This window comes from Salvelinus alpinus, chromosome 5 (genome assembly GCF_045679555.1).
Source record: "Salvelinus alpinus chromosome 5, SLU_Salpinus.1, whole genome shotgun sequence".
NCBI classification, from domain to species: Eukaryota; Metazoa; Chordata; class Actinopteri; order Salmoniformes; family Salmonidae; genus Salvelinus; species Salvelinus alpinus.
Window position 1 is genome coordinate 68,722,559 of NC_092090.1, and position 18,284 is coordinate 68,740,842.

An 18,284-nucleotide genomic window follows, 5' to 3' on the forward strand; every position below is an offset into this window, starting at 1 on the left:
ACACAGGGTATGTTCAATTTTATCTCGTTGCAACACATCAAGCAAATCTCTCACAGCCCCTTGTGTACAGCTATCAAAAGTATGAAGGAACTGTAATCCAAACAGCAGGCCCACCTTCCATCTTCCATTCAAGTGATTTGTGCTGCTGATTTCGGTGATATCTTTCTAACCTTTATTTACCTAGGCATATATTCTATTCTGTTATCATCCAGCAGCAGCATCAGAAGATTTAGAGGACCGCAATGACAAGTCACAAGACAAAACGTTTTACTTGACTCAGGTCCCCTCTAGTGAGTTTATACATTCAGAGAAACAAATAAAAACGACTTGCTACTGTAGCCTATAACCATACTATATAACCTTCAAAGTCAATGGTAAGTCTGACTGATGATTAGCATTGATGCATGCAAAACAACTGTCTTACAGGTCATGGCAATGATGGGCATGTTTAGAATTGTCTATAGCATCTTCTACAAAATCATGTAAAATAGATAACATTTTTACAGCATCATTTGTGGAAATGTATGCTGTCAAATAAAATATTGCATCATAATTTTCTTACACACATATATATATATATATATTTATTTTATTCACTTGTATTTTGTCAGACTAGCTAGGTTTCCATCCAATTGCTGACAGAATTTTATGCAAATATTCTAAAATCGGCATATAATCATGCGCATTTTCCCACCAGAGATGTTTCCATCAAATTGACTTGTTGAAGATTAAAGGCTGTGCATGATGACATAGTGCATATAAAAATACATTTTGCTTTTAAATGACCAGGTACCGAATAAAAAATACAAATTAAATGGGCTCCCATCGCTTTTTCAACTCAACTCTTTTTGGGCTAGCGTTGTTGGCTAGAGCGCACTTATAGACTACATGATAATATTTCATATTATTATGGACAAAGAAGCGAGATTATTTTAATTTGTCCAACGGCAGCCAAGCATTGATTATCATGTCACCAGAATAATACCCTCGATATTTACTCCAAAAAGCATCAAACTCAACCTTGCACTTTCATCACCCTGTGAAGTAATCCACAGGCCTAAACTGCATGTTTTCCCGTAAAGTCCTAGTGTGGACCACACAATCACAAATGTTATCGTGTGACTCCCAAGTTTACTACGATATGATCTGATTTGATGGTTATTTTGTAAATATTTGTGCATAAAAGCGTTTCCGCCGATATTTCTCGCATAATTCATTTTACCGACACAAAAATATCCCACCTTGTCTAGCGTATTTTGATTTGTTGACATTTGGAAAATTTACCGGAAAATGTTAATTTCCATCCATCAGCCGGTCATGAAATGTTGTATCCGACATTTAGTCTACTTTACTCCATAAAAAGGTTTGACGGAAACCTGGTTACTGACAGCTCTCGAGAGCCAATACACTTTTGACAAATTTGTTCGATTAACCAATACTTTATTACCATGGGCGTGTCCAGGTGGCCAAACTTTTCCCGGTAATTTTGACTACAGATGGTAAACGGTCTGTACCAATGTTGAGAAGAAAGTGCTCCATACGCATGTAAAGTCAGTATAAGTTGATGAAAAATAAGATTTGGAGTTATATTTGAATTGTAAAGAACGTACGACGCAACGAAATGTGCATTTACGTTCCTAAAAATGTTTATCTCTCGGCTCCCGTTTTTCCCCTGGTGCATTTGCTTGTAATCAAAAGCAAGCACGCTAACTAGCTAAAGTTAGCTAGCTAATGTCGAACCTGTTAACATTCATTCGCTTTTGCTAAAACATACATTGCTAGCTATTGCAATATTTAATATACATTTGGTGTGAAATGTAACCATCTATTCTAGCAAGTAGCTATTAGTCTCGTACATTTTAGGGAGAAAATATGCAGGCAGGTAACTAGCTTATTCCCAACTGGGGTGTATTCATTATGGAAACAGTAACTTGTGTATACGGTGTCTGTTGCGAAACGTTTTGCAACAAAATCGGCGTAATGATTACAGCTCTTGGCTGAAACCGCTTGCGCAAGCGTCGAGATTGGCATTACGACGTTTGACCTGACATTAACAATAATGGTGTCTGCACCTTGCTGATTGTACTCAACTCAGAGGTATAGTCAACTCAGGTGGTTCTCCGTCTGAGTTAGGTACACTCGGCAATATGCTCCCTGTCTTGCCCCGTCAATACATGTATCATAAATGTTTTGATACTAACAAAGTAGCTAGTTCTTTCATTATGACTAAATACAAATGACATGCCATCTGGAGCATTCACATGGTGTAGCAAGTTTACACAATTCCCCTTGCCAATAAGCCTTTGCATTTGCACTACAGGCATTGCATGTGAGAGGAGCTAGCTGGAATGGATCCAAAGAAGCCTTGTTTCCCAGGCCTCCCTGGTACAACCCGCATTCCTTGGCTGCAGCAGCAAGCATGGGGTCGAGGACTGCGGTCAGATGAACCAGCAATAGGACGGGCCAGAGGTCTTATGTTTGCAGCAGATGGGTCTGCTGGCTTAGGACGAGCCAGGGGTTTCACCACCGCTGGTGATACACTGCTTATGCAGTACGGGAGAGGAGTGCCCTTCCCAGTGAGCGATCCCTCCATTGGCTTTGCCAGGGGGATACCCATGCCTACATCAGAAGATGGTGGGATTAGCCGCACTAGAGGGTGGCTTCTCTCGACAGCTGATCCGACCGTAGGTGTGGCAAGAGGGGAACCCCTTCTTGGTTTGGGGCCTCACCCTGGACAAGCCACTCCAGGTCAGCTCGCAACGCAAGACTTGCCTGAAGAGATGCCAAGTCTGCAGGCAGAAGAGGAAGTAGTAGCCAAACAGGTTTGTGTTGTGTTCCTTGGGGTTGTAAAGTCTTTCTCCTAACTTCTACCCAGACCAGGGTTCAAGGGGGTTTGCACTTATAGGACTAGTCTATTAGTTCCATGCAAGTTCAATCAAGGGCAGATTAAGTATTTTAAATTGTTAATTTTTTTTAGCCAAGTTCTTTTTTTCTCATAGTTCTTGTAACAATATTGTAATTGGCAGGTGGACATGCCCACCCAAGGCCAGGGGTCGTCGCTGGTGTCCATGTTCAGAGGCATGGGGATCGATCCCTCAAAGACCTGGGGCAGGGGAGGGCTGCCAGTGGGTGAGTAATCTTGAGTTTATGAAAACTAGGTTTATATTCCAAATGGCACCCCATTCCCTATAGGCCCTAGTCAAAAGTAGTGCACTACATAGGAAATAGGTTGCCATTTGGTACATAGCCCATAGATGAAGGCATACTGGATCAAACTAACTGGGAAGAGTATCACGTGTTCCCCTCCAGCTCAAATGGCATGGGTTAAGATTAATGGTTGGCCTTTACATTTAATAAATTAGAACATTGGAAATCCATCATATTGATGCACTCTGATTAGGGCTGGGCAATATGGCCTAAAAATCATCCTTTTCCCCCCCTAACATATGGGCGATTCACGATATATCTAGATTTAAAAAAAATAATCTCTAAATAAGTGTTGTACAATTTAAAGGTAAAATACACTGCATTTCAAACAGTCAGAAATAATCAAATTAATTCAGGGCTTGTGAAGCTATACCTAAGCTAAATACACTATATATACAAAAGTATTTGGACACCCCTTCAAATGAGTGGATTTGGTTATTTCAGCAACACCTGTTGCTGACAGTTGTATAAAATCGAGCACATAGCCATGAAATCTCCATAGAAAAACATTGGCAGTACAATGACCTTACTGAAGAGTTCAGTGACTTTCAATGTGGCACTGTCATAGGATGCCACCTTTCCAACAAGTCAGTTTTTCACAAATTTCTGCACTGCTAGAGCTGCCCCGGTCAACTGTCACATTCTGACTAGACAGGGCGCATGCATCCACGTGCGCATGTTGATTTTGTCCATCCACACCAGATGCAAGCAGAAGACGCAGGTTGAAATATCAAAACGGACTCTGAACCAACTATATTAATTTGTCGAAACACATTAAACATTCATCGCCATTTAGCTAGCTAGCTTGCAGGTGCTAGCTAATTTGTCCTGGGTTATAAACATTGGGTTATTTTACCTGAAATACACAAGGTCCTCTACTCCGACAATTAATCCACAGATAAAAGGATAAACCGAGTTAGTTTCTAGTAATCTCTCCTCCTTCACTCTTCTTCTTTGGACTTTATATGGCGGTTGACAACCGACTTTCAGGTGCATTAACACCACCGACTGGAGTGTGGACCGCAGTTCATATTTCAATCACCCACATGGTGTATGCTCCTAAAAACCAATGAGGAGATGGGAGAGGTGGGACTTGCAGCGCGTCAAGTGTAAAAAATAGAACCAAGTTCTATTTTAGAGCTTTGCTATGCAGACGCTCGTTGGTGCGCGAGAGCAGTTTGTATGAAATTATTGAATAACATGTAAGTGTACATTTATTTTGCAACGCTCACGCATGTAACGCGGGGGGTGAGGTCACTATGTAAGTGCTGTTATTGTGAAGTGGAAAAGTCTAGGCGCAACAACGGCTCAGCTACGAAGTGGTAGGCCACACAAGCTCACAGAACGGGACTGCTAAGTGCTGAAGCATGTAAAAATAGTCTCCTCGGTTGCAACCCACACTACCAACTTCCAAACTGTTTCTCGAAGCAACGTCAGCACTGTTCGTCAGGAGCTTTATGAAATGGGTTTCCATGGCCGTGCAGCCGCACCCAAGCCTAAGATTACCATGCGCAATGCAAAGCTTCGGCTGGAGTGGTGTAAAGCTTGCCGTCATTGGACTCTGGAGCAGTGGAAACGCGTTCTCTGGCGTGATGAATCATGCTTCACCATCTGGCAGTCTGAGGGACTGGGTTTGGCGGATGCCAGGAGAATGCTATCTGCCCGAATGCATAGTGCCAACTGTAAAGTTTGGTAGGGCTGTTTTTCATGTTTCGGACTAGGCCCCTTAGTTCCAGTGAAGGGAAATCTTAACGCTACAGCATACAATGAACACCTTTTGGGATGAATTAGAACACTGACTGCGAGTCGGGCCTAATCACCCAACATCAGTGCCCGACCTCACTAATGCTCTTGTGGCTGAATGGAAGCAAGTCCCTGCAGCAATGTTCTAACATCTAGTGGAAAGCCTTCCCTGAAGATTGTAGGCTGTTATAGCAGCGAAGGTGGGACCAACTCTATATTAATGCCCATGATTTTGGAATGAGATGTTCGACGAGCAGGTGCCTACATACTTTTTTGTCATGTAGTGTATAAGCCTGCCACAACCATAATCATTTTATCAAAATAGTTCAAACTGCTTTTTTTGTTGCAATAATCACTGATCTGTCAAGTTAATGAAAATGCCCTTTTGTTACAAATGTAACTAGAACCATGCATAATGCACATTCACCAATAATGGCTATGTTCTTGTAGCAGGCATTAAGCTATAGAAAAGTAACACAGGTCTCATCAGCAATCTCTCAAGCCCATGTGCTAGTGATTAGCCAGATAATCTTTATTTCAAGTTTAGCCAACTTGGATCTATTTGCTAGATACCAAGGTTGAACAGTTGAATTGTTATGTGCACACTCTTCTCTGTCGCCAACTATTTGCAAAGCATGTTAGCCTGTCCACTTTGTTTAGATGTTGAAATCAAGTGGCGTACCTTATTTCTCAGAATGAGAACGAGTTGCCAAATCCTTATATAATTGTTTTATGCTTATTGCACATTTATAAAACAGACTAGACAGCTACTATAAGTCTTTGGCTAAAATGCTGCTAGCAGTATGTGGTACCCCAATGCCGCGTGCGACAAACTACATTCATTTACCAGAATCAATGTCCATTGATACTCTTGTTTTCATAGTGTCTGCTCTGCGTGCAATTTGAGTAGTTGAGGCACAAAAAAAAGTATTGTTAGAAAAGTTAACTTCGCCTCTATTATAGTAAAATAATGTCTCAATGTGTTTTGGTGTCCATATAACCAATTTCTGTTCGACCAAACCTCAAATGCAAATAGCGAGTTGAAACCGCTTTTCAGAGAGGAAAATGTGATCTCTCAATTTTGGTGGTGTGAGTGGCAGGGGGAGGGGCTTGGTGTGTGTGTGTGTAAACCAGAGGAAGAGGTGAGGCGAGAGTGCTAAAATCTGTCCAAAATAAGCCAAATGCGTTTCTATGGGCTTATTTTGGACCTTAGCTTTCGCTTGGCTCCCCGCCTTAAGGACATCCTTTCCCATTGTTAGGGTGGAGACAAGTGCATCTCATCTTTATATACAGATCTCTGGTGTAAATGGGAAGGTGCATGCAGCAAAGGAGACAATTCCAAAAGGATATGAGAACAAGTGGACATAAACACTAATAAAAACGAAAAATAGGAATTTGGAATAATGCTCAAAAACATAAATTCGCATTAATCGCCCTAACTCTGATGCACTAAAGTTGAACCATTTTTGTTACGCAATAAATAGATTTGCCTTATCCAACATAGCCTCTAAGTTCTGAGCACTGTCAAAATGTAGACAGAATCAAATAGTAATTTGAGCTTTAAAATATTTAGGGAGGTTGCTTGATTTCCTTATGCTCCAACTGAGGCCTTGAGGATGAATCCACTGAATCTTCTTGTGTGTTTTTCTCTGGTGTTTGGCGCAGGGAGGGGTGCTTTTGGAGCAGAGCTCCAACCACAGACAGCCCCTGTTGGAGCAGTAGCAGTCCCCGGCCCGGGTGGAGACAGATTCCCTGAGGACATGATGGGCCAAGGTAACAGGTGAGAAGGAGGTGATGAGCTCAAACCCTGCGGCTTAACCTGTGGCTAAAGCAGGCCAATTCCTCCATGCTACTAAGGTCTTTAGGGGCCTGGCAGTAATGCTTCTAGAATGCATCATTCATGCTGTGCACATACACAGGTCCCTCTCACATATCCCCATCCTCTTCAGTATATGCCCCTCATTTCAAATTATTATTGAATTATCCATTGTTATTGTGGAGGTAATCAGACTTCCACTTTTCGGTGTGACTCATTTTCAAGGTTCGTTCCTGATAATTCAAAGACAACTAGGCCAGATAATGAAAATTGAGAATTTTTTTCTTCAGACAAATAGATGAGCAGTAAGATTGATTCGATAACAGATCTCATTATTTATGGTGAAACGCTTTTTTTTCTTCTATATATTATTTAACACACTTATGGATGGGAATTAAAAATTTAAAAAATCGATCAAGAACTTGTAATGCGTCTGTTTCTGTCTGCAGCTTCCTTGGCCGAGGTGTACCATCTCAGATGGTGGGAATGGGACGAGCATCGATGCCCCCCTTGGGTACTGGGAGGGGACCCACTGTGCCCCCTACTCTCCCTCCATCCCCACCCAAAGAGGCTCATATGACTCCAGGTTGCTCTCAAACTAAGGGAGAACTTAAGATGGAGGACACCTGGTAAGTACCATCAAAGTACCATTATTTGTAAAACCATGTAATGAAACCATCTATTATGAAGTAAATTATGTTGCTTAAAAGGATGTTACTGTTGTTGAAGGCAGTCAAATAATGCAGAAATGTATTTAGGTCAATTATGAATTGTTTTATGAGGACTATAACTATTGTTAGGCCTATTCATTGAAAGGTTATTTCCTCTCCCTTTGCAGTGAAACATTACACAAGACTGGTACCAAAGGAACGCCATTGCCCATAGGCTCAAACCACATCACCATTCACTGCAGGAATGAGGCAGTCTATCAGTACCATGTCACTTTCACGTAAGTACATGTATTAAGAGAAAAGTGTTAGCTGAATTCATATTTAATGCAGCATTCCTGTGTAAAATATCTGCTCTGGGAATATCATTTGGTCTGTTAAAAAGGAGTAACTTATTACATTTTGTCCCACTTTTCAGTCCTAATGTGGAGTCGATGGGTATGCGATTTGGCATGATGAAGGACCATCGCCCCACCACTGGGGAGGTTGTTGCTTTTGACGGCTCAATTCTCTATCTCCCTGTGAAGATGGAAGAGGTATGTCACTTTTCTCTGTCTGGCCTACTGTGTCTGTGACTATAGATGTGCAAATAATTGGCTTATACTTGTAAATACACAAAACGGGAACAGTTGCTTACGCATTTGAGTTATAGTAACTATACTGTTTTAAATGTGTCTTCATGCAACTACACCCAACATTAACGCGCAATACCGATGTGGCACATAGGGTAGCTAAACTCCTGTCTTTAGCTATCTTCTCCTCTGTGCCCCATGTTGTGATGTTAATCTTTCCTCCATACAGGTGGTTCACCTAAAGAGTGTGAGACGAACTGACAACCAGGAGGTTGACATCAAGGTCCAGATGACTAAGATCCTACCACCCAACTCTGACCTGTGTATCCCCTTCTACAACGTGGTGCTGAGAAGGTAACAGGGCCGTCCTTATTCATTAGGGTAAAACTTAGCCATCATTAGGGCACACTGTAGCAAAATATTTTACAATGGAAAACAATGTTTCTTATTGGACAAGTTTGTGTAGTCCCTGCTGTTTTTCTGTTGGCTTCCATTTTGAATCTAATAATAACACACTGGTGCTGCAATATAAACCGCTAATTGCCTACCACTAATTGACATTTTCACTATAAATTGGGGGTGTTTTTCAACAAAAGGCCTGTGGTCTTATGAGGGAAGTTCTCTGCGCTAAGCTGGCCTTAGTGAAGCCATATTGTCAGTAATGAGCTAATCTATTATCTATTGTGCGTGCTTGATAGCTTCATGCAATAACATGCTTTATTGAGAAGCTTCAGCTGTTTTACACAGAAAACCAGACTTCTTTTAAAACGTTCCATTTCCCCCTAAATCCTAAAGATTTTTCACTGAAGTAGCGAATTATACACTGAACAAGAATATAAATGCAACGTGAAGCTGATTAAACAGCATGATCATTGCACAGGGGCACATTTTGCTGGAGACAAAAGGCCGCTCTATAATTTGCCGTTTTTATCTCAACTCAGATGCCAGGTTTTGAGGGAGCGTGCGATTGGCATGCTGACAGCAGTAATGTCCACCATAGCTGTTGCCAGAGAATTTAATGTTAATTTCTCTACCAGAAGCTGCCTCCAACTTTGTTTTAGAGAATTTGGCAGTACGTCCAACCGTCGTTGTGTGGGCGAGCGGTTTGCTGATGCCAACGTTGGGAACAGAGTGCCCCATGGTGGCGGTGGGGTTATGGTATGGGTAGCCATAAGCTACGGACAATGAGCACAATGGCATTTTATAAATGGCAATTTGAATGCACAGAGATACCGTGAAGAGATCTTGAGGCCCATTGTTGTGCCACCATCACCTCATGTTTCAGCATGAGGTGATGTTACACAATTCTTAGAAGCTGAAAATGTTCCAGTTCTTCCATGGCCTGCATACTCACCAGACATGTCACCCGTTGAGCATGTTTGGGATACTCTGGATCGACGTGTACGAGAGCGTGTCACAGCCATTGAAAAGGAGTGGGACAACATTCCACAGGCCACAATCAACAGCCTGATCCACTCTTTGAAAAGGAGTTGTCACGCATTCGTGAGGTTGGACACTGATGTTGGGCGATTAGGCCTGGCTTGCAGTCGGCGTTCATCCCAAAGGTGTTCGAAAGGGTTGAGGTCAGGGCTCTGTGCAGGCCAGTCAAGTTTTCACACTGATCTCGACAACTATTTTTGGATGGACCTCGCTTTGTGCACGGAGACGTTGTCATGCTGAAACAGGAACGGGCCTTTCCCAAACTGTTGCAACAAAGTTGGAAGCACAGAATTGTCTAGAATGTTATTGTATGCTGTAGCGTTAAGATTTCCCTTCACTGGAACTAAGGGGCCTAGCCCGAAACATGAAAAACACCCCCAGACCATTATTCCTCCACCACCGAACTTTACAGTTGGCACTATGCATTCAGGCAGTTAGCGTTCTCCTGTCATCCGCCAAACCCAGATTTGTCTGTTGGACTGCCAGATGGTGAAGCGTGATTCATCACACCAGAGAACGCGTTTCCACTGCTCCAGAGTCCAATGACCGCAATCTTTACACCATTCCAGCCAACGCTTGGCATTGCCCATGATGGTCTTAGGCTTGTGTGGGCTGCTCGGCTATGGAAACCTATTTCATGAAGCGTCTGACCAACAGTTCTTGTGCTGACGTTGCTTCCAGAGGCAGTTTGGAACTCTGTAGTGAGTGTTGCATCCGAGGCCAGACATTTTTTTACATGCATCAGCACTCTGCGTTCCCGTTCTGTGAGCTTGTGTGGCCTACTACTTCTCTGCTGAGCTGTTGTTGCTCCTAGATGTTTCCACTTCACAATAAAAGCACTTACAGTTGACCGGGGAAGCTCTAGCAGGGCAGAAATTGGATGAACTGACTTGTTGGAAAGGAGGCATCCTATGACAGTGCCACTTTGAAAGTCACTGAACTCTTCAGCAAGGCCATTCTACTGCCAGTGTTTGTCTATGGAGATTGCATGGCTGTGTGCTCGATTTTATACACCTGTCAGCAACGGGGGTGTCTGAAATAGCCGAATCCACTAATATGAAGGGTGTCCACATCGTTTTGGCCATACAGTGTATCTGTGACCAAAATATGCATATCTGTATTCCCAGTTATGTGAAATCCGTAGATTAGGGCCTAATGAATTTATTTAAATTGATTGATTTCCTTATATGAACTGCAACTCATTAAAATCTTTGCATGTTGCGTTTTATATTTTTGAAAAAACAAAACATAAAATCCCCCCCCAAAAAACGTCTTGCTGGCTTTACCAAATGTTACATTTGTCTGGTGCAACAAGACATTGTTCTCCCCATGTGTGTTGTCAAGGGTAATGAGGATCCTGGGACTGAAGCTTGTGGGGCGGAATCATTACGATCCAAAAAGCGCAGTCGTACTTGGAAAGCATCGGTAAGTAATTAGATTAGATTAGAAATTATACTCCAATTGAAATCTCAATGATCATAGCAGCTGACTCAAGCCCCTTGGTTTCTGTCTTCTGTTATCCTAGGTTGCAGGTGTGGCCAGGTTACTCAACGTGCATAAAGCACACTGATGGAGGCCTGTACCTCCAGGTGGATGTGTCCCACAAAGTGCTGCGAAATGACTCTGTCCTCGACTGCATGTGAGATTATTTCAGTGCACCTTACACCACATAGAAACATTGTTGCATTACGTAACTTACTAACTTTTGTGATACTCTAAAATATGCATGATAAATCTCTTCTCTTGCCAGCTATTTGTTCACATGGTGTGTATGTCCACATGATGCACTGTCTACAGTACGTGATGAGTTCATAAAAATTTAAACAGGCCATATTCTTACGCTGGTCATAGAGATATTTACAAATAGCATATTCATTGATACACCATGTACAGTTGAAGTCGGAAGTTTACATACACCTTAGCCAAATACATTTGAACTCAGTTTTTCACAATTCCTGACATTTAATCCTAGTAAAAATTCCCTGTTTTAGGTCAGTTAGGATCACCACTTTATTTTAAGAATGTGAAATGTCAGAATAATAGTAGAGAATTATTTAATTCAGCTTTTATTTATTTCATCACATTCCCAGTGGGTCAGAAGTTTACATACACTCAATTTGTATTTGGTAGCATTGCCTTTAAATTGTTTAACTTGGGTCAAATGTTTCGGGTAGCCTTCCACAAGCTTTCCACAATAAGTTGGGTGAAATTTGGCCCATTCGTCCTGACAGAGCTGGTGTAACTGAGTCAGGTTTGTAGGCCTCCTTTCTCGCACACACTTTTTCAGTTCTGTCCACACATTTTCTATAGGATTGAGGTCAGGGCTTTGTGATGGCCCCTCCAATACCTTGACTTTGTTGTCCTTAAGCCATTTTGCCACAACGTATGCTTGGGGTCATTGTCCATTTGGAAGACCCATTTGCGACCAAGCTTTAACTTCCTGACTGATGTCTTGAGATGTTGCTTCAATATATCCACATAATTTTCCTACCTCATGATGCCATCTATTTTGTGAAAAGCACCAGACCCTCCTGCAGCAAAGCACCCCCATAACATGATGCTGCCACCCCCGTGCTTCACGGTTGGGATGGTGTTCTTCGGCTTGCAAGCCTCCCCCTTTTTCCTCCAAACATAACCATGGTCATTATGGCCAAACAATTCTATTTTTGTTTCATCAGCCCAGAGGACATTTCTCCAATAAGCACGATCTTTGTCCCCATGTGCAGTTGCAAACCGTAGTCTGGCTTTTTTATGGCAGTTTTGGAGCAGTGGCTTCTTCCTTGCTGAGCGGCCTTTCAGGTTATGTCGATATAGGACTTGTTTTACTGTGGATATAGATACTTTTATACCTGTTTCCTCCAGCATCTTCAAAAGTTCTTTGCTGTTCTGGGATTGATTTGCGCTTTTCGCACCAAAGTACGTTCATCTCTAGGAGACAGAACGCGTGCGTCTCCTTCCTATGACGGCTGCGTGGTCCCATGGTTTTTATACTTGCATACTATTGTTTGTACAGATGAACGTGGTACCTTCAGGCATTTGGAAATTGCTCCCAAGGATGAACCAGACTTGTGGAGGTCTTAAAAAAAAAAATCTGAGGTCTTGGCTGATTTCTTTAGATTTTCCCATGATGTCAAGCAGAGGCACTGAGTTGAAGGTAGGCCTTGAAATACATCCACAGGTACACCTCCAATTGACTCAAATGATGCTAATTAGCCTATCAGAACCTTCTAAAGCCATGACATAATTTTCTGGAATTTTCCAAGCTGTTTGAAGGCACAGTCAACTTAGTGTATGTAAACTTATGACCCACTTGAATTGTGATACAGTGAATTATAACTGAAATAATCTGTCTGTAAACAATTGTTGGAAAAATTACTTGTCATGCACAAAGTAGATGTTCTAACCGACTTGCCAAAACTATAGTTTGTTAACAAGAAATTTGTGGAGTGGTTCAAAAACTAGTTTTAATGAATCCAACCTAAGTGTATGTAAACTTCCGACTTCAACTGTATATTTCAACATACATCAACAAGCTTTCACAGAAAGTAAATCTGCCTGCTCATAGAGGTTTGGACACCGTTTTAAAGTGGTTGAGACATATTATCTCAGGGACTTGAGACTGCGGGGTTATGTCTAAGCTAGGGCACTAAAGGGTCACATGCAAGGAACAAATGAGTTTACATTTTAGTCATTTAGCAGATGCTCTTTTTCAGAGCAACTTAGTGCATTCATCTTAAGGTAACTAGGTGAGACAACCACATCATATAGTAAGTACATTTTTCCTCAAAGTAGTTATCAGCAAAGTCAGTGGTAGAATAAAAAGACAAGTGCGAGTGTTATTCCCTTGTTTCTTTTCTTTTGTTGTTTTTTTACGTGGAGGTTATAAATGGAATGACATGCAGAGCATAAATGGGGTGATTTTCAGGCCATATTGGGGTGAGTTGCGGGGCCCTGATTGGTAACCTTTGACCTTTTGACCCCTCTCCCATCCAGGAACGTGATCTACCAGCAAAGCAGGGAGAGCTTCCAGGATGAGTGCACCAAAGAGCTGATCGGCAGCATTGTCATCACCCGATACAACAACCGCACCTACCGCATCGACGACATTGAGTGGGGCAAGTCCCCCAAAGACACCTTCACCATGGCCGACGGCTCCACGACCACTTTCGTCGAGTACTACAGGTAAGGCTGGAGAATTGTGTGCATTTGTTATGCAGAGTTCTTCTAGCGTTAGCGCAATGGCATGCTAGCTGTTCCCATAGACTTCCAGTCATTGAGCCAACAACTATCCATTTAAAAGCGCCTCGGCAGAAATGTGTGTGTATATATAAAGAAAATTACATATTTTTTGCAGCGGTAGCCACTGCTGCTAAATGAATATAAGGGAAAAACTTGTCTGTTTTAACATTTTTCCTATAATCTGAACAGCAAAAACTATGGCATCACCATAAAAGAGATGGACCAACCCATGCTTATCCATCGACCCAAAGAGAGGTCCAAGCCTGGGGGAAAGGTAAAACTATTTCAAAGGATGTTATGAAATGTAGCTTTATCTTGACATAGTTCACTTTTTGTGCTTATTTATTTCATACTCATCGATAAACAGGATCTTGTCTTTCCTCACACACCCAACTACCCTGTAACAAAATACTTGTCTGTATCCTTGTAACAGAATGACACCTTGTGGCTTGAGTCTGTATTCATTACGTCTTTATGTTCTACTATCACACATGCTTTGTAGATAGTCATTTGAGTTTTTATTGAGTTGGAGCCATTTTCTCCATAAAGATACAATATACATTATATTTAATTGTGTGTTTTTGTCTTACAGCAAGTCATAACCGGCGAGATCTTGCTTCTGCCAGAGCTCTCCTTTATGACTGGAATCCCTGACAAAATGAGAAAGGACTTCCGCGCCATGAAGGTAAAGTCATTGTGTCGGCAATGAATTCTCCCTGGGGAGTGTTCTATGACATCCACTGTACATGAAGGCAACACAGTGATTTTGATAACGCAGCATTTGATAGCAATAGTAACCAGCCAATTTTTCTATCAAAGACTTTAGCTGCGCTTGCTTTAGTTTTCCTGGCGCAAAGAAATCAATTGAATAGGGGGGCAAATGCTATTTGTACCCAGACACGTCACATAGTAACTGGGGCGGAGAGTCTAGTACTGTATAGATTCTGAAAGTGCTGGTTTTACCGTCCCAGGACTTGACGATGCACATCAATGTGAGTAGTGAGCAGCACACTCACTCCCTGAAGCAGCTCCTGAAGAACATCAACACCAACCCAGAGGCCCAGACAGAACTGTCACGCTGGGGGCTGGAGATCAGTCAAGACATCCTGGTGGTGAGCATACATTGCACAATCAAACAATACATTTCATTTATCTCAGAAACAAATTAGTTGTGTAGCTAAAGTCACACATAGAAAGACACAATTAACATGTATTTATCTGGTGATGAGTAGGTTGGGGCGGTTTTCAGATTTTCATACCGTTCCTGTACCATACTGGGGTATACGGCAGTGTACAGAATAGGTGCTATTTTTTTCCAAATTAGATTTTTTTTAAACAACAGCACAAAAAATATTAAGTCATCAGGGATCTTGATCCAGGAGGGGATTATTTATCTCTGCTGTAACCACGAAGCTTGATCTGGCATGCTAGCTGCTTACCTAGTAAGTTAGCAAACCAAATGCATAGCTGGATCCCTGAGCTGGAGATAATTTATTTGGCGGTATTTCAAAATACCCCAGTATACGGTATACCGCCCAAGCCTAGTGGTGAGTAGGGTGACCACATGTCCCGGATTATACAGGACAGTCCCACATTTTGGCCCTTTGTCCGGCGACCAACAAGCATATCCCCACAGCAACTTGCCCAAGCCTCCCCCATTTCTCCTTCACCCAAATCCAGTCAGCTGATGTTCTGAAATAGTTGCGAAATCTGGATTTCTACAAATCAGCTGGGCTAGACAATCTGGACCCTCTCTTTCTAAAATTATCTGCCGCAATTGTTGCAACCCCTATTACTAGCCTGTTCAACCTCTTTCGTATCGTCTAAGATCCCCAAGATTGGAAAACTGCTGCGGTCATCCCCCTCTTCAAAGGGGGAGACACTCTAAACCCAAACTGTTAGACCTCTATCTATCCTACCCTGCCTTTCTAAGGTCTTCGAAAGCCAAGTTAACAAACAGATCACCGACCATTTCGAATCCCACCGTACCTTCTCCGCTATGCAATCTGGTTTTCAAGCTGGTCATAAGTGCACCTCAGCCATGCTCAAGGTCCTAAACGATATCATAACCGCCATCGATAAAATACATTACTGTGCAGTCGTATTCTTCGACCTGGCCAAGGATTTCGACTCTGTCAATCACCACATTCTTATCAGCAGAATCAACAGCCTTGGTTTCTCAAACGACTGCCTTGCCTGGTTCACCAACTACTTCTCAGACAGAGTTCAGTGTGTCAAATCGGAGGGCCTGTTGTCCGGACCTCTGGCAGTCTCTATGGGGGGTGCCACAGGGTTCAATTCTCGGGCCGACTCTTTTCTCTGTATACATCAATAATGTCGCTCTTGCTGCTGGTGATTCTATGATCCACCTCTACACAGACAACACCATTCTGTATACTTCTGGCCCTTCTTTGGACACTGTGTTAACTAACCTCCAGACGAGCTTCAATGCCATACAACTCTCCTTCCGTGGCCTCCAACTGCTCTTAAATGCAAGTAAAACTAAATTCATGCTCTTCAACCGATCGATACCAGCACCTGCCCGCCCGTCCAGCATCACTACTCAGGACGGTTCTGACTTAGAATATGTGGACAATTACAAATACCTAGGTGTTTGGTTAGACTGTAAACTCACATTAAGCATCTCCAATCCAAAATTAAATCCAGAATCGGCTTCCTATTTCGCATCAAAGCATCCTTCACTCATGCTGCCAAACACACCCTCGTAAAACGAATTTACAAAATAGCCTCCAATACCCTACTCAGCAAATTGGATGCAGTCTATCACGTGCCATCCGTTTTGTCACCAAAGCCCCATATACTACCCAACACTGTGACCTGTATGCTCTCGTTGGCTGGTCCTCACTTCATATTCGTCGCCAAACCCACTGGCTCCAGGTCATCTATAAGTCTTTGATAGGTAAAGCCCCGCCTTATCTCAGCTCACTGGTCACCATAGCAACACCCACCCGTAGCACACGCTCCAGCAGGTATATTTCACTGGTCACCCCCAAAGCCAATTCCTCATTTGGCCACCTTTCCTTCCAGTTCTCTGCTGCCAATGACTGGAACGAATTGCAAAAATCACTGAAGCTGGAGACTCATATCTCCTTCTAACTTTAAGCATCAGCTGTCAGAGCAGCTCACAGATCATTGCACCTGTACATAGCCCATCTGTAACTAGCCCATCCAACTACCTCATCCCCATATTGTTATATATTTTTTTTGCTCTTTTGCACCCCCGTATCTCTTGCACATTCATCTTCTGCACATCTATCACACAAGTGTTGAATTGCTAAATTGTCATGTCTTCGCCACCATGGCCTATTTATTGCCTTTATCTTACCTCATTTGCACACACTGTGTATAGATTTTTTTTCTATTGTGTTTTTGACTGTACGTTTGTTTATTCCATGTGTAACTCTGTGTTGTTCTTTGTGTCGCACTGCTTTGCTTTATCTTGGCACGGTTGCAGTTGTAAATGAGAACTTGTCCTCAACTGCCTTAAATAATGTTTATTTATTTATTTTTGCAACCAATTCAAACACCAATTTTTTTTGAAAAAAGGTATATTTGTCCCGTATTTCAGTCAGACATTCCGACCTGCCTCTTGCAGTCATGTTGCGTTTATGAAAACATACACTATATATACAGAAGTGTGTGGACAGCCTTTCAAATTAGTGGATTTGGCTATTTCATTGCCGACAGGTGTATAACAGGTGTATAAAATTGATCACAAAGCCACGCAATCTCCATAGACAAACATTGCCACCTTTCCAACAAGTCAGTTCGTCAAATTCTGCACTGCTAGAGCTGTCCCGGTCAACTGTTAGTGCTGTTATTGTGAAGTGGAAACATCTAGGAGCAACAACGGCTCAGCCGCGAAGTGGTCTGCCACATAAGCTCACAGAACGGGACCGCCGAGTGCTGAAGCACGTAGTGCGTAAAAATTGTCTGTCTTCAGTTGCAACACTAACTACCGAGTTCCAATTTGCCTTGAAGCAACGTCAGCACAATAACTATTTGTCGGAAGCTTAATGAAATGTGTTTCCATGGCCAAGCAGCCGCACACAAGCCTAAGATCACCATGCGCAATGACAAGCGTTGGCTGGAGTGGTGTAAAGCTCACCGCCATTGGACTCTGGAGCAGTAGAAAAACGTTCTCTGGAGTGATGAATCAACCTTCACTTACTTGCAGTTCGAATGACGATTCTGGGTTTGACGGATTGCAGGAGAACGCTACCTGCCTGAATGCCTAGTGCCAACTGTAATGTTTGGTGGAGGAGGAGGCCCTTTCCTGTTTCAGCATGACAATGCCCCTGTGCACAAAGTGAGGTCCATACAGAAATGGTTTGTCGAGATCGGTGTGGAAGAACTTGACTGGCCTGCATAGAGCCTTGACCTCAACCGTATCGAACACCTTTGGGATAAATTGGAACACCGACTGTGTGCCAGGCCTAATCGCCCAACATCAGTGCCCGACCTCACTAATACTTTTATGGCTGAATGGAAGCAAGTCCCTGCAGCAATGTTACAACATGTAGTGGAAAGCCTTTCCAGAAGAGTGTTATAGCAGCAAAGGGGAGGACCAACTCCATA

At 42.6% G+C, this 18,284-nt stretch overlaps 1 protein-coding gene across 2 annotated transcripts in view; it reads left to right on the top strand.

Annotated features, from left to right (window-relative positions):
* The first annotated feature begins 1,410 nt into the window (after nt 1-1,410).
* The window catches only part of LOC139576589 (piwi-like protein 2), a 30,513-nt gene continuing 13,639 nt past the window's right edge, over nt 1,411-18,284 (top strand). Inside the window, exons 1-14 of one of the 2 annotated variants that reach the window (XM_071402852.1) lie at nt 1,411-1,506; nt 2,321-2,822; nt 3,027-3,129; nt 6,616-6,730; nt 7,216-7,395; nt 7,605-7,715; nt 7,853-7,970; nt 8,236-8,360; nt 10,791-10,871; nt 10,972-11,085; nt 13,440-13,628; nt 13,875-13,959; nt 14,278-14,370; nt 14,657-14,797. In XM_071402852.1, the coding sequence (XP_071258953.1) occupies nt 2,349-2,822; nt 3,027-3,129; nt 6,616-6,730; nt 7,216-7,395; nt 7,605-7,715; nt 7,853-7,970; nt 8,236-8,360; nt 10,791-10,871; nt 10,972-11,085; nt 13,440-13,628; nt 13,875-13,959; nt 14,278-14,370; nt 14,657-14,797 (1,929 nt within the window). In that variant the 5' untranslated portion in view covers nt 1,411-1,506; nt 2,321-2,348. Of the gene's footprint in view, nt 1,551-2,320; nt 2,823-3,026; nt 3,130-6,615; nt 6,731-7,215; nt 7,396-7,604; nt 7,716-7,852; nt 7,971-8,235; nt 8,361-10,790; nt 10,872-10,971; nt 11,086-13,439; nt 13,629-13,874; nt 13,960-14,277; nt 14,371-14,656; nt 14,798-18,284 lie in introns of both variants that reach the window. The other variant, XM_071402851.1, reaches the window with a different exon arrangement.